Source organism: Lepisosteus platostomus, chromosome 1 (genome assembly GCF_059453375.1).
Source record: "Lepisosteus platostomus isolate fLepPlt1 chromosome 1, fLepPlt1.hap1, whole genome shotgun sequence".
Lineage (NCBI taxonomy): Eukaryota > Metazoa > Chordata > Actinopteri > Semionotiformes > Lepisosteidae > Lepisosteus > Lepisosteus platostomus.
In genome coordinates, this window is record NC_142611.1 from 63161987 (window position 1) to 63184756 (window position 22770).

At 50.7% G+C, this 22770-nt stretch overlaps 2 protein-coding genes across 4 annotated transcripts in view; one reads left to right on the forward strand and one right to left on the reverse strand.

Annotated features, from left to right (window-relative positions):
• Positions 1-214: 214 nt before the first annotated feature.
• On the reverse strand, positions 215-3587 carry birc5b (baculoviral IAP repeat containing 5b). Of its 2 annotated transcripts, none has more exons than XM_088633462.1 (5): positions 3296-3587; positions 1370-1500; positions 943-1052; positions 677-794; positions 215-451 (listed from the first exon to the last, which is right to left on the reverse strand). In XM_088633462.1, the coding sequence occupies exons 1-5, from the start codon at positions 3360-3362 to the stop codon at positions 329-331; spliced, it is 549 nt and encodes a 182-aa protein (XP_088489588.1). In that variant the 5' UTR covers positions 3363-3587; the 3' UTR covers positions 215-328. The 2 variants fall into 2 exon arrangements, with proteins under 2 accessions (XP_088489588.1, XP_088489589.1); XM_088633463.1 differs by lacking the exon at positions 3296-3587 and adding an exon at positions 1601-1939.
• Positions 3588-4520: 933 nt separating this feature from the next.
• Positions 4521-22770, forward strand: part of znf385a (zinc finger protein 385A) — an 86658-nt gene continuing 68408 nt past the window's right edge. The window contains exon 1 of one of the 2 annotated variants that reach the window (XM_088633465.1): positions 4521-4948. In XM_088633465.1, coding sequence (XP_088489591.1) covers positions 4936-4948 — 13 coding nt within the window. In that variant the 5' untranslated portion in view covers positions 4521-4935. Of the gene's footprint in view, positions 4949-12916; positions 13805-22770 lie in introns of those variants that run through there. The other variant, XM_088633466.1, reaches the window with a different exon arrangement.

The following is a 22770-nucleotide window of genomic DNA, read 5'->3' on the forward strand; positions in this document are numbered from 1 at the left end:
CCAACACACACACACAGCTGTAGACATAAGCACTGAGATTTGGGCGTAAAGAAAAGGGATTTTTGAGTTGCGCTGTGAGAAATGCATCAGCACAATAAACTGTACAGAATAGCAGCCAGTATGGATACAGGCACTGAGGTACAAGCAGGATCACCAATCCCACTCCTAGGAACATGCTGGTTTACCAGCAGCAACACATCCAAAGTCACACGACTGCAGTTAATAACATTTATTGGGATGCTAAAAGTAACAACTGTTGCATAAAGAGGCATAAAATCTTATGTCTTCCGTAGACTCTAGATGGAAGATGCCATGCTCAGTTCTGGCTCTAGGGGGGAGAAGGCTGGCTGTGGTCCTTGTACTGGGCAATACTGAACAGGGTCTGCAAGTTCCTGCGGGTCTGCTCCACCTCCTCCCGGAACTGGGCAATCTTTTGTCCACCTATTTTTCTCTGGAGGATACAGGGGAGGAGGAGGGGAAAACAAAGGCATCAAACTTCTCTGCAGTTGAGCTGTCCAAGACTTCATAAACTAATTTCTTAGACATTGTCTCTACACCCCCCCCACACTTAGATCACCCCTCTTCCCCTGCCATGTGGTCAGCAGGTTTCACAGGATGCCGTGTAATCTGTTAGTTTTAAATCAGGGAGGAGGGAGGAGAGAGGGGCAGGGCTCACAATGTAGATGCACAGGCGCTGCTGCTCCAGTTTGAAGAACTCGGTGGCCAGCAGGGTGTCAAAGTCCTTCTTCATGTTCAGGAAGCCACAGTGAGGAGAGCGTTTAGCGTGCTCATACCTGGGGAGAGAGGGGGGACACTCAGGTTGCCCGTATAGTAATGCGACTGACTCTGGTGTCAGGTCGGGGGACAGTTTGAGTGTGTTGTGATGGGAGCAGACAGGACGGGGGGGAGGAGAGTGTGGCACAGGGGGGTCAGGGGCCGTACCAGGGGTCATCATCAGGCTCCCAGCCCTCCAGCTCCTTCAGGCAGAAGAAGCAACAGGCCACGTCTGGCTCACTCTCGCTGGGACAGTGGACAAACCCAGCCAGCGCCATCTGAGAGGGAGAGAGAGGCTTGTCAGGGACTGGAGGAGGAAGAGGAGGGGGTACTTAGGCAGGTGACATGCTCAACTAACGAGAAGAAACGAGTTGAAACAGTCCTAAGACACTAAACCAGCAAGAAGGGCAATGACTAAGTCGCCAGTTCGCACTAGAGCATTATAGCTAAGCTGGAATGAGAACCAGTAGTCTGGGACCCTGACACACCAGCCCTCCAGAAGCAGGACTGCGGTCAGCTGGGTTACGCCATTGATTTCTGGTAATCGAAATGCCTCCCAACGTAGCGAGAGCAGCTGACAGGACGGACCGCTCACCCGCTCCGGCGTGCACTTGCAGTCCTCCAGGAAGGGCCAGTCCTTGAAGGTCTCGAGCCTGCGCTCCAGGCGGTACATCCGGCCGTAGTCGAGCAGTTTGTCGGAGGACCGAGAAGGCACCTCAGACATCCCTGCCGATAAAAAAAAAATCCTCGTTCACAAGAATTAACTTGACAAAGACGTAAATAAAAGGCACCCGTACAGCTCTCTGTGTGCGCAGTGAAAGGTCACCTGTGCAAGTCTATTTAAAGATCGCAGCCCCACGAGTGATTAATTCTCCGACCTCTCCGGCTGATCATTATGGTGTGATGATCAGCAGCACCTGGTCGCATTTGTGAATCTCCGAGAAGTGAGACCGGAGATGTTTCTAATTGATCTCTTTCGACTTTTTCCAGTATCTCCAGTTTTTTTGTTGTTTTGCTTTTATAATATTCGTCAGCGCCCTGGGAGTATCCATTCATACGCGCTTAACCGGCTGAGTCCGTCGTATTCGGTTTTTAAAGCCGTGAAATGAGCTCCGACCCACACCTCTGGCGCCAGGGCTGGGCGGTTGATTTAATGTCGTGTAAAAACGGTAGCCTCGGATAGCCCCTCTTGGGCTCTAGCGCACGGGTAGTCTGCCCAGCCATTACAGGCCTTTACTCCAGGAACTTCAGCAGCTGGCTGAACTGACCCTGAACCGACCAACCCATTGGAAGATCGACCGCGCGTGTTCGGGAGAGCTCGTTATTAAGCGCTAATGTCACCGCCTCGCCTTATTACTAGACGGATTCACACACTGCCATCGCTCACATACTGTAGTCTTAACGCCATTTGCAGTGCGTTTTCTAAAATTTTAAAAACAAGTTTTTAAGATGAAAAAAAATCGTTTTAAATATTAGACATCAGACAGCGCAAGCTCTTGCTGCTGTATTATCATGAAGTATTTGTGTGAATTATGTCTCATTACACTTTTTAGGAAATGAGTAAAAACAAACTAAAAGACAGAAATACTCATTGGTCTCGGGAAAAATGTTCCGCTTTCTCGTGAACATGGTGTTGCGCTTCTGCTTTCCTACCGCGAGAGGGCGCCGCAGACCAGGCTTGGCTCTTCCGTGTTACCGTGCCCTGGGACACTCAATGCTCGTGTTCACCCCGGAGCATAGCACCCCGCTATAACCTGAAGAGCCACAGCCTGCACGTTTCGTAACTGAGTCTTTAGTGGGGGAAATAGCTGCGAGTAATACCAATATTATAAAGTCTGCAATACATGCTGGATGGGTTGCTTGTCTGAGAGATACACATTCAGGGTTTAGGGAATATTTTAGAGGTAAATCTTGACCCTGTGTTTTTGGACTGCAGGAGGAAACTGGAGCACCTGGAGAAATCCAGTATGTTCACAGGGGAAACATGCCAGCTCCACACAGAAGGCATCACAGGCCTGAATCAGGGCCAGAACCCAAGAGCTGTGAGTCGGGAACCTTAACCATTGCACACTAACAAGTGCTGCCTGCTGGCAGATTCCTGTTCACTTAGGGCTCCCAGTGTAAACACAATCTTAAGGAATATTATTCTGGTACAAATTCTAAAATATTAAAGGCTAGTATCACCATGCATGTTACCAAATCAGCATCTCAACTCTCGCACCATCTTGCAAGTGATGGTGCATGAGTGGGGATTCAGGACAGGCTATTTCTGGGGAGTCCCAAGAGTCTGTGAGGATCCCCAGAACACATGGCCGAATCCACTGTGAGCACCAGCAGGATTTCCGGTGGAAACAGAGTTTCAGGTGGCTGTCCAGGACTAGCAGATAAACTCACCTTTCTAGACAGTCGGGTCAGAAACCTTGAGGAGGTCCGTTTGGCCCAGCTAGCCTGCTCGGTAATGAGGAGTGGAATGATCTTGGAATCTCAGCCAGCCCCGTCTAGAATGATACCAGAGTATTACCTTCAACAACGTGACGGCATGGCCTGTTCCAGGCTCCTACCACCCTTTGGGTAAAAACGTGCCTCATCTTGTCGAGTCCAGAGACACTTTCCTGTCGTGTCCACTTGTGTCCTCTGTCTGTTTTTCACGGCTGGTTTCCCTGAGGATCTTTGGTTCCTGATGGCGAGAGAGAGGGGGAAAGAGGGAGTGACGCAGCCAGGAAAGAGAGAAAAAGAGGGGAGCAGAAAGAAGTGAAAGAGGGAAGGAGGGAGAGAGAAGGCTTTGAGGGAGGGGAAGGGGTGGTGAGAGCGCCCCAGCAATGGTGATGTCTTTATAGGCTGGCAGTGCGAACTTTACAGCCCTTGTTTATGTGAGAGAATCCCAGTGCCAGCAGAGCTGTCTTGTAACCCTACCCTGCTGTCCCGGGACGGGGGGAAAAGTGCTTACTGCTCCAAAACTGCACTCCTCCCCCCCCTCCCTCCTGCCCAGCCACACACCCTCTCTCTCTCATTCACTCCCTGTCTCTGTCCCCCCCACTCCTCCAAGTTTCCTGGTCTAGTCATCCCTTCTTGGACTCCCTGCCTCCCTCGGACAGGACAGGACAGGTCCTGATTCCAGCCTCCCTGCCTTTAGCTTGGCCGAGGAACCGCATGGGGTACCCGTCAGCCGGGCCTGTGCCCTCCTGTCCTGCCCGTGGCCTCTGCTGGGCACGCTGCTGTCCTGCACATGTGCCACTGGCTTTAGTCCGCAATTCGCCCTTCTCCTCTGCGGGGTGCGACAGCCACAGACGCAAAATCTTACAGTCCTGCCGGGAATTGAAATCAGAAGGACGTCAGACAGGAAAATAGCAGCCATATTTCTACATATTTCTACTAACAGGTGCAGATAGTTGCATATTCTCCAGCTTCACTGACTGATTCACTCAGTACAGTCGTAGTGTTGAACTCCTGATTGCGTAATGTAAGCTCTCCGAGTGTGGCGAGCGCTTGTTTACCCCAGTTAGCGGTAGCCAAAACATTCTACCAAATCAGCTCATTTCTGAGACCTGGACTGTGAAGGTGCATTTGTACGACTACGTGGGCTTCATGTACATGTGCAGAAATGAATATTCCCCCCTCTCTCTCTCTCGCTTGCTCTCACGCCTTCTCATTAACGCTTAACCCTCTCCCTCCCCCCTCTCCCTCCTCCCCTCCTCCCCTCTCTCCCTTGCGACAGTTGTTCTTGGTTATTAAGTTCCCTGCCCTGGGGAAGTAGAATTAGGTTTCGGAATCTCTGCACTTGTTCGGCTCCTCGCAGGAGGGAAAATGAGAAATAAAACGGAATGAAGAAGTTGAGCTTCTCTCTGCGTCCCACGTGCGTGGCTTCGGATCTCCCTAGGGAACGGCTGTGGTTTCACAGATAAATATGTATTAAAATTACCGGGTGGACGGGATTCACTTTTTGGTACTGGAGGGGATTTGAACTTGAAAAGCTTGAAAAAAAATTTTTCCGCCTTTTTTTAAGAAACTGGGCATTTTTTCTTCTGGTTGTCTTTCCTATCTGGTGTGGGGAGGGTGAAAGCAGGGAAATAATTCTGGAATACAGAGTTGGGACGCGCTTGGATAAGAGAACTGAGTGACGTGGAACAGACACGCTGACCAGGAAGAGAGAGGGAGTCCTGGATGTGGAACACAGGTAAGACAGTCCCTCTCCTTCCATGTCTGTGCGTCGTCTGTGGGAGAGATGGAGTCTCAGCTAGGAGAGGATATCAACTAGCCCATCTCTTCCTAGGCTGCCAGTGGGCTAGTTTGTCATTGATTCTTCAAGAGCACTTGTTTCGAAATGTCCAGCAGACAGAGGCTGAGAATGTGAGCGGTGAAAGTGCAGGATATGTCACCAAGAGGTTCCTGGTTCAAGTCCACAGCTCTGCCACTGGCTCCCTGAGAGAATTACTGACCCTCCCTGTAAGCGGAGGTCCTGCTGTCAGAGTCTCTGCAGCAGCAGTTGTTAATGCCATAGTCCTTCTAAAAGCTGGTTTAAACACTGTGTCTTTTGTAAAGTATAGGATTTTCATTGCCTAAGTGAGTTTATTTATATATGTATTTGAGTAATAATGCTGTAAATATCCTCCTCCGTTATGGGGTGTTATTGGTTACCTGCCTGCCTCAAAGGGGGACAGAAGAGAGGGTGGGGCGGCCCTGTGTGTTCTGAACCGGGAGTGTGAAGATGGCAGGGAGGTGTGAGAGAGTGACAATCAACAGAGACATTCTACACACACCCACTCTCTCCCTTACCTCACACTCTCTCTTTCATCCGCTCACAGGGGCTGAATCCCGGAGTCCAGCACACACACACTCTTTGCAGAACACAGTCGCACGCACGTGTGAACTCCATTACCCCAGACCTCTCTCTCTTTCTGCCACACGCACCCCTGATCTTACACAACTGCAGAGGAACGGAGTCATTCAATACGGCCCCTCTCTTGCACATGCTCGTACGGGACACCCCTTCTCCTGAGGCCCAAGCACTGAGACCAGCAGTTGGCAAACCGACATATCAGCATGACTTCTGGGTGCCCCAGAACTCAGTCCTGCTCACGATTTTTGTGTTGCTTTTGTTTGTTTCTTGCAGAGCGTGATGAAGAACCTCGTTGTTTTAGTTTTGTAACTGTTTTTGCATTATGGGTTTCTTGTACTGAAGAAAGTGTTGGTCCTGTCCGAGCCCATCCAGGGTGGTGTCTGGCTTGGCTCAGGACATGCTGATGAAACAGGCACGTGAACGCAAACGCCTCACTTCGCTCTTTATGGTGATCGCTGTTCCCAGCTCCGAAGGGCAGAGGGAGGTGTATTTTTATTTCTTGTTTTTATTTTCTGAAGAAGGTGTTTGGATTGAAGTGTGATCTGTATTAAGTGATCATAACCTTTAAGTGCGATTCCGAGATGATGTTGTTGCCTTCAGTTTTACAGTTCAAATAAGATCTCCCTGGTATATTGTAAATTCTCCTGGTGGAGTTCCTGGAGTGCGTCTCAGTGGCCTGGTGAACGCATCTTCATTCACTCCTGCTGGTATGGATCGGTCTTCGGTAGAAGCCGTGCAATATGAAGGCCATCCATATAATATGTCTGTGCAGCTAGGGGCATTAACATTGAAAAATTGTCCACTAGTTCAGTACTGCTCATTCCATCTAAAGCAGAAGAGATATTACTTTCATTTTCCTGGGGATGCACTCATAATTGACCTGACTCTCCTAGGCACAGCTTTGCACCTGTCTGGTTATTGTACTGACTTTATAAGCCCATGACAAGGCTCCAGCATGAGTTTATGGAAGATGACCTCCATTGACCCCCATCTTCGAATGGCTCAGTCCCCTTGTGGGGCTCGGGTTAACAAGGACTAGTAAAGCAGCTGGCTTGGATAGCTGTGTCTTTCTCTTCTTCTTCTCTCGGTTTCTCTTCTTTTTCTGTTTAATTAATATACAGCACATGCTTGACATGTTGTTACGTGGTTAAATTGTTACAGTATTCACAAACACTTTGAGCTCAGACCAGGACTAAACCTAAACCGAACAAATCCTGCAGCAGATCTACCTGGCTTTCTGTACAGGAGAATCCAAAGCGATACTGACATTCAAAGTATTCTGAGACACCTTTCACTCCCCTAGAGGGGTACATCTTGGTAACTCTCCATCATTCGGTTGAAAGTTTTGGTTTGACCTGTGGGAGTTGTGGCACCCACAGTGCGAGCAGAGTGGGAATCTTGCCCTGGCTGAGTTGACACAGAATGGGTCTATATGGTTTGGACAGATGATTTTTCCAGCACTGCTGTGATAATGTTGGAGCCCCTGTACCAGACATCACAGTCTGTATCCAGTACTCAGACCTAGAAAGATGCCTTTCAGGCCCCCTGATCTCTGACCCCTCTCTCTCGACTGCCTCTAAATTCATCACTGGGATGTGAGAGGGAACAGAACAGTGAGACAGGGAGAGGAACGCGAGAGAGAAGATTTGCAAAGGGAAGGACAGTGACACAGAGAGAGTGGAGCAGAGCACTGGAAATAATAGCTTCACTTTTTGACAGTTTTTATATAAATATTTATCAGAAGGGAGCAAAGTTTAGAAAAATTCTCCTGCAGGAAAGTTCAGGAGTTCAGGGTTTTGGTGTTGTGACATTGCACAGGTCCACCACGAGAGGGCAGCACACTCAACAGAGTCTTTGGCACCACTGTGCTGCACACTGTTGCTCTGTTACATTTGGTTTGGGTGCAAGTGAAGGTTAATTCCACCCTGAAAAGCAGAAAGAAAAAGGAAATGCAGTGTTTTGGCTGTTAGTCAGGTAAGGCGACTCCCATACATGGAGAATACTTCAAACATTGTGTTTTCTTTCTACCTTTCATTGTGGAACCCCTGCCTGCACCTTTGCCCACATATGCACACACGCCAACGCATGCTGAGGGAGCTCCTCACTTGAACCTTTGCCGGTCTGGAAGGACACTCTAGCAGGGTTCTGTGTATCAATTATAAAAGTAGATACTGATAGGCAGAGATAACACATCTTCGGTGCAAACAGGCGGTACCAAGTGCAAACAGGAGAAGTCTCAAACAGGGCAGTCCCTGCCATACCTTGGCCTTTCAACATGGCGCAGGGTGCTGGCTTGTGCTGGAGGCTGGTGGCTATATCCCAGGTCTGGGAGTGCTGTGGGTAACGAGTTCTTTTCCAATGATTTGAACAAGAGCAGGTGATGTCCAGGTCACCGAGCGTTTGGAACTCCTCTAGAAGCTGCGGGACTGTGACTTTCCAGGTGCTTCCCAGGCACAGGGGTACAGGCTCCTGAGCTGTAAAGGTTTAGATGGTGGTTTTCTACAGTGCTGGCCCCCCCTGAGCTGAGCCATGTCCTCGAGAGCCCCCCCCCCCAACCAGTACGGATGACAGTAACAGGACTGGGAGCTTGCCCCTGCGCCAGCCACACGGCGTCCCGTGGCAGGCGGGAGAGAGGCTTTCTCGCTCTCTGAAGCGGTTTTTATGGATCGATTGATCGATTCCTGAGAGCGATAAGCGAATTTGGCCGGCGATGACCCTAGCATGGCTGACCTGCAACTGGGAGCACGAGAGAGGGAGAGAGGAGAAGGGGAAGGGGAGCAGGCAGCACAGAGACTCGGGAGAGGCCTGAGGGGTAGAATCAACCCCGCTGACACAGAAGGGGGGTGCAGACAGGGAGAGCACGACCGGGGGGGAGAGAGAGAGTGTGACTGTGCATGTGCCGTGTTCTCAGTGTCCCCACTGACTCACAGTCCCTGCAGTGTCTTCGCCGACCAATGTCTCGCAATGAGAACCCTGCGCTGAACTGGACTGGACCTGACAGGGCAGGGGAGGGGAGGAGAGGTCCTCGTGATGTACGACGCACAGACGGACAGACGGAAGCAAGGCTCTGACACACACAGACCGGCCAGTGAGACGCACTGAGTGTGGGTGCAGGGAATGCAAGAGGAGAGGAGGAGAGAGAGGGAAAGCATGGGGGAAAGACCGAAGAGGAGACTGAGTGTGGGAGACGGGGAGAGAGAGAGCAAAAAAGCTTGTTTCCATGATGAGAAGTGACAGGCGGCTGCAAATCCTCCAGGCTGGTGCCGGGCAAGGATTGGACCAGTCGCTGATGCGGAAAGAATTTGGGTAGAGAGGAAGGAGGTGTGTGGGTGAAAGGGCTCATGGGCCTGGGAGGCGGGCAGGCGAAGGGGGGGTGGCGGCAGTGGAGGGGCTCTGTTACCCTGGCCCAGGAGGAGCGTTTACCAGGACCGCTTTCACGAGCCCTCCCCGTCAGCATGCCCCTGGCTCCTGGTCTCTCGCGTGCCACAGTGCAGAGCAGGGCAGCGAAGCTGAGGCACAGAGAGCGCCGTACCGCACAGGACAGAGTAGGGTGGAAGAGTAGCATTAGTATATTGACACTGCAGCACAGAATAATACAGAGTGAGATAGTGTGGGTCAACATACAGCAGTGCAGTGGGGGAGTGTAGAGTATAAGATAGGATAGGACAGCGCAGTATGTGATGGTTAAATTACATAAGGGTTGGAATAATACGGTGAGGTATGGTGTGGGACAGATGTGAAGACTATGACTGTGCGGTGCATAATACTGCAGTACCGCGCTGCCTGGTTCATGTCATATTGTGTTTATATGTCCTTGTTTGATTTCTCTCTCCTTTCCCAGTCTGGCTGTTTCTCTTTCCCAGGATGAGAGAGGGGAGATCTGGCTTAATTAATTTCACTCTTCTCTCCTAATCGTTGCCCTCTAATCAATCGCTGGCTCGTTAACTCCTGCGAGAGAGGCTGTACTGTACGTGTCTTAAGCTCTTGGCTGTTTGCACTCCGTACACTGAGGTGTGATATGCAGAACAGAAAAAAGGGGTCCTACACTGGAGATAATAAGGTTATTACAACTACACATCCCTTCAGTTGAGTCGGTTCAGAGCTCACCATGGCTGAGCCCGGTTAGTGCTGGGTGGGGTGGGAGACCTCTGTGGACCATGGTGGTGCAGTGTGGTGGTGGACCAGTAGGAGGCACTCTCTCAGACACAGATGCACCAGCCTGGGTATGAAAAAATGCCAAACAATATTTTCTTATTTTTCTCCTCTTTACCTATCTGTCTCTTTCTCTCCCACCCCCCTAATCTCTCCAGATATCTCTTTGGCAGTCCAGCTCTGGCTGTCTCCTCCTACCTCTCCCCTCCCAGTTACTCCACTCTTGACCCTGGCAGACCACAGTAAATACCCACAAGAGCAAGCAGCCACCTGGGTGACTTGGTGCTCTCGCCATGGCAGAGTTGAGCTCTGTTCTGCAGCTCCAGGGGCTCCTGCACTTATCCCTCATGCACCCCTGAGATGATGGGTTATGACTGTGACGACAGGCAACCAGGGCCTAATCATAATGGCTGCTAGCTCTGGCAGAGCTGGTTGACCTGGGTTTAATTGAGACCTCACCTACCAGGGAGTAGTGAGAGAGGATGGATTTGTCATGGATTCATGCCAGTAGCTATATCACCCTACAGCTCACAATTGGCAGCCCACTGAAGCGCAGCAGGTGTGAGCCTGCCCAGTACCTGGATGGGAGACCTCCTGGGAAAGTTGAGGAAGACCAGGGCGTGCTTTCATTGTGGCTTGCACAGGGAAACTATATTATAAAAAAGGCAGCGTACTTTAGGTGAGACATAAAACCCAACCCTGACTCTCTGTGGTCATTAGAAATCCCAGAGCGTTTCTTGAAAAGAGTAGGGGTGTAACCCCGGCGTCCTGAAAAAAGTTCCTTCTGGCCTTCACCAATCATGGCCTCCTAATAATCCACATCTATAACTGGCTTCATCACTCTGTTCTCCTCCCCACTGATACTCTCTAACCCCCATTTCTCTATCACCCCATCACTTTCTCTCCCCTCTTTCTCTGCCCCCCATCTCTCTCTCCTCCCTCTGTTCTGTATTTGGGGGAAGGCTGTGGTGACAGTGGATCCCTCTCCTCCTATTTCACGCTCTCATCATGACATCCATTAGAGTCCTGATCACTGGCGGCTCCTGAAGCCAAGAACAGCACATTAGCAGCCGGGCCATTGAGCGCGACACGGCCCTGCGCTGAATTATTAACGAGCCCCACTGCTAATGAGGAAAGCCGATCTTCCGCGGTCCTGCAGTGCATACTGCAAAGGGTCACATTCCAAAAAAGTGAAGGCGGAGTGAGGGGGGCTGTCGAGAAAGGGAGAGAGAGAATGAGAAGACAGATGCAGAAGAATGATGGAGACAGGAAGGGGAAGAAAGCGAGGTGTGGAGGAAGGAAGGGAGAGAGAGTTCTTCACGTTAGTTCAGGTGCCAACCTAGTGTCACAGTAATGTACTCCCCACACCACCACTTCCTCCCTCCCGCTCTGACCTGATGAGCCTGGACTGCAGGAGGGGAAGTGGTGTGGGGACAGCATGTCAGCAGGACAGCGGCTAAAGACCTGGACTGAGTCCCCATCCTTCACGCATTTAGCTGAAAGATGAATCCTCATGCTGCATCTCTGAAGCAATCGAGACTGCGTATCGATCCAGTTGTCGAAAGAACAACCTGAAAAGTGACAGGACAAGGTGCTGTCCCGTGTGTACCCCCCTCAGAGCTCAGTGTGTCTGCGTCAGCGCCATGCTTGCGTGTCAGGATTTGACAGCGCCTGCCACCCTGTGTTTGTCAGGGTGTAAGATTGTGGGTCAGCGGGCTATCAGTGTGGGGACGAGAGACTATCTCCATAGATGGAGTAACTTCTGACAGGTCTGTTTTTTTTTTCAAAACCTATCTTCTTTTAAATGTGAAAGTGCCAAGATTGTTTAGGTCTGCTTTCAAACCCCCCCCACCCGATTGTGGGTTTTATTTTCGTTTTGGTGGAGTTCAGAATCGAAAAGAAAAACAAAATGCGTGTCTGTAGGAAGTCCCTGAAAGACAGGAATACAGATTGGAGCGCGCGTCTGTGTGCCTCTGTGTGAGCGTGCATGGCAGTGTGTATGTATGTAGGGCATGTGAGTGTGATCCAGTGTGCCAGTCCATGTGAACGTCACTGTGTGCTTGCGTGTGTGTGTGTCGGTTCTGATCAGTGTGTGTGTGGAATTGTGTGTGTGCCGAGCGTGCAGTTGTTGCCGCGCAGTGAGCGATTCTCAGTGTCAGCCAACAGCCTTCTTAGTATTCTCTCCACTACCCACTGACTCACACTGCGCGGGCCAGGGGCGGGGGGAGGGAGGGAGGGAGGGGGGGATTAGAGAGGTAAGCAAAGGAGAGAGAGAAACAGAACTTGGGCATTTTTTCACACCCCCAGGCTGGTGTGTGTGTGTGTGCGTGCCCGTTTGTACAATCTCTCTCCTGCACAGAGGATTAATCTTCTGACAGCTTTGTTAAGCTTTTCCTTTCTCTTCAATTCCTTCGGCCCTCAGCCTCGGCCCTGAAAGGGTCCTGCAGACCTCAGAGAGCCGCCTCAATGACTGGGCCCAAAAATAATAGCCCCCCCCGCCCCAAGCCCCCAGCAGTCCATCCTTCTCTGAGCACAGACTATTCCACGCGTACCCCACAGCCCCCGGCCCGGAGCGATCATTGGCATTTGTCTTTTTACAGGGCGCAAACAGAGGGGCCCTTCACAGTTCACAATTGTTACTATAAAAGATATACAGATGTTGCTTTTTGTTTTGTTTTTGTCTGGACATCTGGAGGATTTCAGCACCAAAGAACCCAGCTTCCCTCTCCCTTTTTTTCATTCTCTCTCGGTCTCACCAGCCTTTCCATCTCCCCCTCCCCCCCCACGATTATTCCATCTCTCATCACTGGTCAGCTCTCATCCCCCTCCCCATCTAACCCTCCGCCCCCAACTCCTGCTCGTCTGTTCCTCCCCGTTCTCCCTCCGTCCAGTTTCGAGTCCACATCTTCTCTTTTCTCCTTGAAATCAGCTTTCTCTGAAAACAAAAAAGGCACAGGGTGCCCCAAAAAGACCTCAGCCCCCTGCCCGCCTGTGCAAAAGAGTCAGGAGGAGGAAGAGGTCGAAGCTGGAAAAAGCACTTTCCTGGAGGATAAAATCGAGGAGACCCGGTGGGATGGGAGAGGGGAAGACTGAAAGGTGGGAATGAACAAACAGGTGGACAGGCAGGCTTGGGGCTTGACGCAGGAAAGGAGGAAGAAGACAAGGAGGGGGAGAGAGGAGGAGAGGGACAGAGTGGTGGAAGAGTGGCAGTGGAGCAACGCTGTCTGCTCGATGACATTAAAACTCTGCAGGGATGACAGGGGGCACTCTGTCTCCTGATTGGCTGGCCCTGGCTGAGGCTTTCACCAATCAGGGCTGAGGCATGTAAGGTGCCTTTAGGTTATACCCAACCCAAAAAAACAAGGAGCAGAGAGAGAGAGAGCGAGCAAGAGAGAGCGAGGGAGAGCGAGGGAGCCAGGCAAGCTAGCTAGCGTTCAGTGAGCAGGCTCCAGTCCGAGAGTGTGACTGAGCTGGAGCAAGCCATCCTGGTGAGATCTCTCCGGAGCGCGTTTGTCCTCGCGTGCAGGTTTTTTTTCTTGGTTTCTTCCAGTTTTTTTCTGTGTGTGCGCGCACGCTTGAGTCTTTTTTCTGTGGGGGTGTTATTGGCACGGACAATCTGCTCCATTGACGGCGCGCTTTCTGCCCCCCCCCTGCACCCCCTCCGCCTGCCCCCCATCCCCGCAAAAATAACACCCGTCTGCCAAGCCCAAAACATTCGCAACACTTTCCTTCTGACACAACTACAAACTAGACAGGGCTCCGGAGCAACACCTTCAATTTTGACCAAAACCAGGGGTGAGCACAGCTGTGCACCCGTCTCCTGGAGCGGCCGGCGGCGGGAACGACGGAGAGGGGGCTGCCGAAGACACCAGGCGTTGAACCCCCTGTTTGTTTGGGGTTTTCCTGTGACCGGGACAAGAGCCGCGCCAGCAGGGAGAGGCAGGTTGAAGGGGAGCGAGGGAGAGAGCAAGACGGCTTCCTCCGTTCTCGGACCCACGCGTATTTGAGGGGCCAGCAGAGAGAGTGGCGGGATGATTCTAGGTACGTCTTTCGACCTTTAGGGGTCAGACCTCTTGCAGGAATGATGGATGTGTTTTGGTGGCTGGGGGTGGTCTTTTTCTTTCTGCTAATCTTGTTGGCTGTCTTATTGGGGGGGCAGGAGAGTGGGTAATGTTCCAGAGAGAGTTGGTGCTTCGGAGGATAAGGGGGGGCTGTCAGCTCAGTGGAGCAGTACTGCCGACTCCGGTCTGTAGTATTGAAGAATTGAAGACTCCTCTCATTGTCCTGCTTGGTCCCAAACTCTTTGTGGAATTTTGTGCTCTTTTTTCCCCCCGAGCAAATCCATTGATCTTGTCTAACCTGTTGGCAAGAGACGGAGAGTGGGGAAAAGGAGGAATTCCAATTCAACTGGCTATTCCCAGCCCCCCCCCTCCCGTCCTCTGGGCCCCAAACTGCGTTGATTTTTCGGGGATGCAGACAGAGCGTCTGTTGGAAAGGACCGGATTCCGGAGCTGGTGTGTACGGATCAGCTGTCTGCTCCTGGTGCTCCTGTGGAAGCCAGCGGGGCATGACATGGCACAGCGCTGGAGAGCGCAAGAGGGGACTGTCTTCCTTTACACTCTGACAAGTTCCAAATCTGACCTGCAGCAGCACAAACCCACCTTCACCATTGTCGTTCGACTCAGCATTTTGTTGTTTTTTTGTCAGATGTTGAGCGCATTCCTTGGTTAATCCAAGGACCCCCCCTCCTCCGCCTCCTCCTGATACCACCCAAGGGCGAGACAGTTATTTTGGGAAGGTGTGTGTGTGGAGAGAGTGGGGGGCAGGGTTTGCTCTCCCACCTGGAGCTCTGATCACTGAGAGTAGCTGTGACTCCTCTGAGAGGCGCAGTGCGTTCCCGTCTCGCTATAGACACGCACGCACAGCTGCCATGGTGCTGCTGCAGCGCTGTGTACCTGAGCCCAGGTGAGGGCAATGGGGGGTGGTGCCCTGTAAGGAGGTAGATAGATGGCTGGCTGGAAGCACAAGCAGACAGACAGGTTTCTAGGCAATGTTGATGTGGACTGCTGGCTGAGCTCTGCAGTGGGATTGCACTGGCGTTCCGAGACTTGTTCCTTGCCGGGAGCACTGCCTTCACTGAGGACCAGTGACTCCTGGGTTTTTAATGGACTTTGAATTGATGAACTTCCCAGACGTTGGGGGGGGGTAGAGGATCAACAGCAAAAAAAGGACAACAACAAAAGGAAACACAGGCAAGATGGGCAGAGATCCAGCCATTGGTCAATATGGGTTTGCTGAGTGCTGATAGGTGTCTCCTCTGCATGTGTGTGTACAGTTACATAGTGTTGGCACTTAGCATTGTAACTGAATTCACATATACATATTGCTAATGTCTAGCAGGAATGAGTGTGTCTTCAATAAACGGAGAGCAGGAGTCAGCGACACACATACCTGCAGGTTCACAGGCAACATTAATTGGTAATCGTGTCTTAGATACAGGAGGCCCTACGTGTGTTGTGCAACTGTCTACGTAAATACAAACATCATATATATTTAAACCCAAGGCAGAGGGACCTTTGTATAGATTAATATGTTATTTCAAACTCTGTAGTAGCCTTTCTGAGTTTTATTTTTTTTATCTGATTTTAGTTGGGGTTTTTTTTCCCCTGAATATTATTTTCTAGTCAGTGGTAGGCAAGCTGGCCACCAGGGGAAACCCCCTCTTTAGGCACAGTAGTGGGGAGATGTCTCCCACAGGTCAAGGGTGATAGATATCAAAGACAACAGACCGTGTCTTCTCTGTCGTGCTTCTCCTCTACTGGGGCAGTCACAGGGCTGTCGCAGTGGGTCTTTTCAGAGTCTCGCGGAGTCTCGCGGATGGGTCTTCTCCATTGGGGCCGTCCCAGTCTCGCGGAGTGGGTCTTCTCCATTGGGGCCGTCCCAGTCTCACGGAGTGGGTCTTCTCCATTGGGGCCGTCCCAGTCTCACGGAGTGGGTCTTCTCTGTCGGGGCTGTCCCAGTCTCGCGGAGTGGGTCTTCTCTGTCGGGGCTGTCTCAGTCTCGCGGAGTACAAAGGGTCTTCTCTGTCGGGGCTGTCCCAGTCTCGCGGAGTACAAAGGGTCTTCTCCATTGGGGCCGTCCCAGTCTCACGGAGTGGGTCTTCTCTGTCGGGGCTGTCCCAGTCTCGCGGAGTACAAAGGGTCTTCTCCGTCGGGGCCGTCCCAGTCTCACGGAGTGGGTCTTCTCCGCCGGGGCTGTCCCAGTCTCACGGAGTGGGTCTTCTCTGTCGGGGCTGTCCCAGTCTCGCGGAGTGGGTCTTCTCTGTCAGGGCTGTCTCAGTCTCGCGGAGTACAAAGGGTCTTCTCTGTCGGGGCTGTCCCAGTCTCACGGAGTGGGTCTTCTCCGCCGGGGCCGTCGTAGTCTCGCGGAGTGGGTCTTCTCCGCCGGGGCTGTCCCAGTCTCGCGGAGTCGGTCTTTTCTCTTGGGGCTGTCCCAGTCTCGCGGAGTGGGTCTTCTCCGTCGGGGCCGTCGTAGTCTCGTGGAGTGGGTCTTCTCTGTGGAGGCTGTCGTAGTCTCGCGGAGTGGGTCTTCTCTGTCAGGCTCTCGTAGTCTTGCAGAGTCAGTGATGTGAAAAGTGGAAATTCCCGCAGTTTCAGTGTTGGAATCTGTGGTATTGAAGCGTTGCTCAGGGGGCTGGGAGACAGTTATACAGTGCTAGTATTAATATCCCGCAAGGCACAGGACGGCAAGTGCTGCAGCACACACTCCAAGTGAGACTGATTAAAACGAGGGATGGAGATTTGTCTCTGCCAAAGGTGATGATAATTTTTATTGTTTTTATTATTGATATTTCTTTGGCCAGTGTCCCAGAGAATTAGGAAAGTGGCTTAACTTCATTTGTTCTTGAAGAACAAATCCCTCCAAGAATATCTTTTGCGCTCCTTATCTCTCTGCATTTCAGCTTCCCTCTTTCCCTCTCTCTCCTTCTTTCCCTAAATTTCTCCATTCCTTTCTTTCTCCCCTCAATGTCTTCCTCATTCTCTCCTACTTCCTCCCTCTGCCTTTCTCTCCCCCACTCTTTGTCTTTTGACCTTGAGCAAAATTGTGTAGCTTGGGGGCGAACTGCAGTGTTAAATTCCAGAATTTGAGAGCGCTTTGTTTTGTAAGCATCATGCGTACAAATGTATTTTTTTTCCAAATCAGCCTAATCACATCTTCTGCAGCATGTTCCTGCTGTACGTTTGCCAGAGCCATCGAGCTGTGGGCAAACAGGCATCTACACCATGGTATCAGCAAGGAATAAACACTGATGGCACTAATAAGCCATGTGAGCTGGCTGTTGCTCTGTGTTGCTGTCCCAGGACAACACTGACCAAATGCGGAGTTGTTGTTGAGTTTATGCCAAGCCTGTCGGTTTAATGTAAAATGTTTGTTTTCATTAAGAGGGCCTTGCAATTCATGTCTCATCTTTAAAGGTGGCAACGATTACATGTAGAAACAGCACCAATTGCCATGATGTGTTCACAGAGCATTCTCCCTGTCTCTCTCCGCCTGTTTGATTTGTCCTTTCTCCTTGTTTGACTGGCTCTCCTTCTGTTTGGCTCTCTGCTTGTTTGACTACCCCTGTTGCTCATGTAGAAAAAGTTCTCATATGTTTCTTTGCCTGTTTAACTGTCCTTGTCTCTCTCTGCCTGTTTAACTGCCCTTGTCTCTCTCTGCCTGTTGGACTGGCCCTGTCTGTCTCTCTCTGCCTGTTGGACTGGCCCTGTCTGCCTCTCTGCCTGTTTGACTGGCCCTGTCTACCTCTCTGCCTGTTGGACTGGCCCTGTCTCTCTGCTTCGCTTGTGTCGTCCTGTCTGTTGGGACACAGAGGAGCAGCAAGAGGCGCCCATCCACGTGCTCCTAATCTCAGAGGATCAGGTGGAGCAGAAACAAAAGCCTCTTTTGTTGCTGGCTGCTCAACTTTTCTTTTCTTCTTCGTTTTTTTCCTCTCCCCCCTCTCCTCTGTCGTCTCTCTTATCTCCCTCTGTCTCCTCTGTCCAGAATGACGCAGCTGTTCCAGAACTCTGTCGTTCGCCCCCCACACTCCAGCCCTCTCCTTCGCCAGTTTTGCTTTGGGTTGTTAACGACAGAGATAATTTCTTTTGTCACGGGACTGACTAATCAACACGGTTTAAACCTGATGCATTCAGAACACAGAGGTCGTACCATACCAGACACAAAACGGAGCAGACACAAACACAGCAGTGCAGTGATGGCTTTGGCTCACACATCCTGCAGGGCCTGATGGAGATGCTTTTGGAACAGGCTGAGGCGTGACCTCTGTGGCAGTGCTGTGGGAAGAAAATAATATTTTTTTTGGGGGGGGGGAATGGATTCTTTCTAAATAGGCTTTCCAATATTTATGTCTTTACTACCTTAAAATACTATTGCAAAACCATCATTGCTGTGTTCAACTCAGTGGTGCATGTCTCCATTCCTTGAGGGCTGTTGTTGCATCTCTAGGTGTTGTTCTGCTCTGCCTTTATTGAACACTTAAGTGGACCAATGGAGAGCTTTTTAAAGGGCTTTGGCTGTTAAAGGTATATTTATTAATCTTTGATTGTTGTTGAACAATCTATTGTCTGAAAAATACTTAATTTGCAGGTCTGAATGCTTTAGCAGCTGCACCTGTAGTTTTAAAGGCAACCAGCTCACTAAGTGTATGCATATATCAGCTCACTAAGTGTATGCATTTTAAATAGTTAAACAGCTCAAAACAGGCATACAAACACGTATGCTTTAGACTGAGGGATCTGGTGTTTTATTACGGTGTTTTGTGCCCGGTGGCACCATGAATGAGTTGATCTGTAACATGACAGGAGGTGGTGGTTGTCTGAATTATTTGGGGGTGAGGAGACAGTCACAGGCCTCCCTACTTTAGGCAGAGACAGTCAGAGCACTGGTCTAGCAGTGGTGCTTAGCGAGGTGGGCTGCGCCATCAGTCACAGAGGCTTAGGGAAAAAGGCTGTGATTCCAATCCGAAAGGTGTGGGAATTCTAGATTAGTAGTCTGTCCTCTCTGGACAGCCAGGCCTGTCTGTGTCCAGTTTCTGTCCGCCTGTGTCACCCAGAGAACGGAGACCTTCAGGGAATGGGGAGCCACCTGTTATGGAAATATACCTATCAAGGAAGCCATGAGAGAGAGCTCTCACCTGAGTAAAAGAAATCTGATGAACCCGGTGCGAATGAAATTCATCAGAAACCTGACAGAAGTCTTTTACGTATCTTTGCTCTTTTGGGAATCCTGTGTGACAATCCAGCAGAGCACCTGACCTTTGGGATTCTTTGGGTAGAGCTGGCCACCCTACGGGATTGGCTTTGGTTTGTCTTGATTTCAGGAATCGTTGTATTTCTGTGTGGGAGAGATGAATGAGGTTTGGGTAGTCTTAGTCTAAATAAACTCTGCACATCTGTGTTTGTAGTATAAGAAATGATCAATGTCAGTCTATTGCAGAAGTTATGTAGTCATTTTCACTCTGCAGGTGAGAGAACAGACCCCACCTGTCCTGGGTATGACGCACCTGTTATAATCTCCAGAGTTTGTCCCTTTCCTTATTATAGAACCAGGTGGAAATGAGGGAGGCAGGGATCGCATTTCAGAGGCTGAGCAGTGTGCGTGTTTCTGAGTGCAGCAAAGTGTGGAGCTGTGTATATTGGGGTTACTGTGAGTGTTGTTGACTTCAGTGTTCCTTGCATCACTCCCTCCCAACCCTAGACACACACCTGATTACAACCTTTGTCAGACAATAACACACACACCTGACCAGAGCCATTGTCACACAAACACACGTGATCAGGGCCATTGTTACACAAAACACTCACCCAGCTGATCAGTGCTATTGACACACATGCACCTGATCAAAGCCATTGTCACACACAATACATATACCATGCACGTCCAGAGAGAACAGCATGAATTTGAATCCCAGTGTACATGTACATATGGCAGATAAAATGCTCTCACACACCTGATTGTAGCCATTGTCAGATTGTCAAATACACACAAATCTGATTAGAGTCATTATCACACAAACACACACCTATCAGGGCCATTATTACACACACATGCACCTGATCAGAGCTATTGCATACACACTCACCCCTCTGATCAGAGCTGTTGACACACATAGGCACCTGATCAGGGCCATGGTCACACGTACATACAAAGACTGTTCAGAGCCGCTGTCATACACAATGCACATGCGGCTTATCTTAGCCATTGTCACACAAAACACACACAAATGCACCTGATCAGAGCTATTGAAACCCCCCTCTGTTCAGTTGTATTGTCACGCACACAGGACTTGCTGCTCATGCAGGGTGAACACAGATTAACAGGTGGCTGACAAAGAGCAAACAGCATCACGTATTAAACGAGTCAGAGCCAGGGCTGCATGTTAATAAGGATGGTGGCTGCGTATCTCACCAACAATTAGCCTCCTATTTACACAGCTATCTCCTGTTGCGCTGTGAAGAAAACAAACCTTTCTCTCCCCTTTCTTTTCATTCTGTGTGCAGGTAGAGCAGGACTATACTGGGAGTCCCCTTCTCTTTCACGGCCTCTATATTGTCAGTCGTGCAGAACACCTGCCCTGAATGAATAAAATCATTAAAGGCGATAATAATTTCATGTTCTTTTACTTTGTCTTCCCAGAATGTCCGAGGGACTCCTCCTGTACTGTAGGCTTGCCTCACTGTGCCTCTATAAGAGAGAAAAGTGGTTTGATGTCCCTTATCATTAAAACAGTTGACAGGTTCCATCTGCAGAGTACTGGATTATTGGCCCACCCTCTTTTCTCCTCTTCCAGCGAGCATCTATGTCAGGCCCTGTGCAACACACAAGGACAGAGCCGCTCCAGACGATGGCAATGTTTGTGCCTCCTCGGTTTTGTGCCCGGTGTGGCGTCTGTACCTCTCGGAGGTGGCTAGGCCTCAGATGCCTCTTGCTCGCTGGAGCTGTAGGCTCACACTCTCTGTAGCGGGCAGAGTTGGAGGTTTGCAAGGCTCATCCTGGTGATTTATTTACCTGTTTACTTCCTTGCTGAGCGCGCGATCACACATTTCACAAGCCAGCATCGTTCCTGCACCGGCACGCCATTCCAATTAATTCCAGATCATTTTTAATCACAGCGAGGAATATACCAATTATTAAAATGGACTTACTGTACTTTGCTCTATGTGGCAAAATACAAAACAACAAAAGCAGGCTTGATCTGAGGAAGAGTGTGAACGGTAGGAACATTACGAAATGGGTATTAAGCTAAGCTCTCAGAGGCCTGACAGCTCACAGAAGTCACAGACTGCAGAAAGAATGAATTTTACAGGGGCCTCTGGATTGCTGTTTCCCAGATCGCAGTTTATTGTACTGCACCATGGAGAGAAACGTGTTTGGGCAGGGTGCGATCATGCTGGAGGCGGTGGGAGGGAGGGAACGGCATGACGCACACCGGGGCCACACTGCAGTGAAGGAAAGCGCAGGGGCTTCTGGGAGCCTCAGCCAGTCAAGCTTCTCACTCCGGGAGCAGCGGGAGCTTGAGGGCCCAAACCCCGGGTTCGACCCAGGGTTGTTTTACTGGCCTGCTGTGGTCGCGGCTGCTCGGGTGGGCAGGGCGCTGTTTGCACAGGATGGCTGGCTGAATCTCTCTCTTGGCATTGCCATGTGCTTGGCACCCGCAGGCTTCCAGGAGTGACCACGCCTCCAGTTGATCAGCGGTTCTGAATCCGATGGTAGTCAGTAGTCCGCAGTGACCATTGACAGGGCATGCTCTCAAGGGTGACTTTAAACTGACTTAAAAGGAGGTTAGACATGTCCGTGGTGCGAGACCCAATGCGCTGTTCTCCCCTCCCTCTCAGCACACGTGCTGCTTTCAGTAATAAGCTAATCACTGATGCCATGCAATGCATTTGCTGAAAATCTGACATGTAGAAGCATGTACTGAGCAAAATGTTTAAATATTGACGCAGGCTAAATGCTTATAAAGACCGCAGTTTATTTGTGTTGATACAATCGGTGATCTGGATCATGCAGCTCATTTGGAAGAAAGGGGAGTTTCAGTGCCGCCGCATTTTTCTGATTATGTGAAACGCTGCTATCTGCCTCGTCTGGTAACCGACACTTGATTCGGGGTAGCACTTGCCTTCTGAGCTCAACCCTCCACAGCTTGGAATTAATCTCTGTTATGTTTCTAATGCAAACACACGGCTCGCGCAGTGCTAGCAAACACAGCTCGATAAGCACATCCAGGCCGTCAGCGCGGGGATGAGCACAAATGCGCCGACTCGTCGGGCACCCACCGAGCACCCCCTCCATGTGTCTCGATCCCACTGCCTGTGTGGGACTCACAGCTGTACAGGAGAACCCACCTGCTGGACGAGAGGCAGCAGAGGTGCGGGGCGGTGAAGCATACAGACAGAGGTCCGAGGCCGCAGGTGGGGTGGCGAGGTCAGGAATCAAAGCGGGGCACCGGAGACAAAACAAACCTAGGAACTAGCGAGTAAGTAGAAAGCTTGAGAGACTCAGAGAGAGCTCTGCAACGGAGCCCAGAGCAGAGTCTGACCGGACCTTAAGTACCCCCTTGAATCACCCAGACAGGCGAGATCGTAACTGCCTCCAGGTGATTCGGGTTTCCTGTCCACTGCTGTCCATGGAGCCAAGCGCTAGCTTTCCCTGCGGAGCAGCAGCCAGGGCAAGCCTGACATCATGGACTAAAATACACCAAACACATATCGTTCTTATTTAGCAATTAGTGTGTCACTGTCCGGTAGCCCTGGCTTCACAACTATCTGTGGGTTTAAGAAAAGCTCACACGGGTTGACGTGGCGTTCCTGTGGGCATATGGCATGGCGAATGGTCAATGCAAGACACTGTGGGGTACAAAATGGGCACATTTAAAATTGCTCATATTCAAGCGGGCGAGGTTGGGTTCTGCAGGGCTCTTGAGACTGTGTAAGGATCACTGCTGATTG

Excerpts from the sequence above, each read along its gene's own strand:
- birc5b (XM_088633462.1), bottom strand. The coding sequence starts at position 3,362 with ATGAGGCACGTTTTTACCCAAAGGGTGGTAGGAGCCTGGAACAGGCCA. Across the intron at positions 1,501-3,295 it reads ATGCCGTCACGTTGTTGAAG|GGATGTCTGAGGTGCCTTCT; the intron begins GTAATACTCTGG and ends TTTTATCGGCAG. Across the intron at positions 1,053-1,369 it reads GCAAGTGCACGCCGGAGCGG|ATGGCGCTGGCTGGGTTTGT; the intron begins GTGAGCGGTCCG and ends TCTCCCTCTCAG.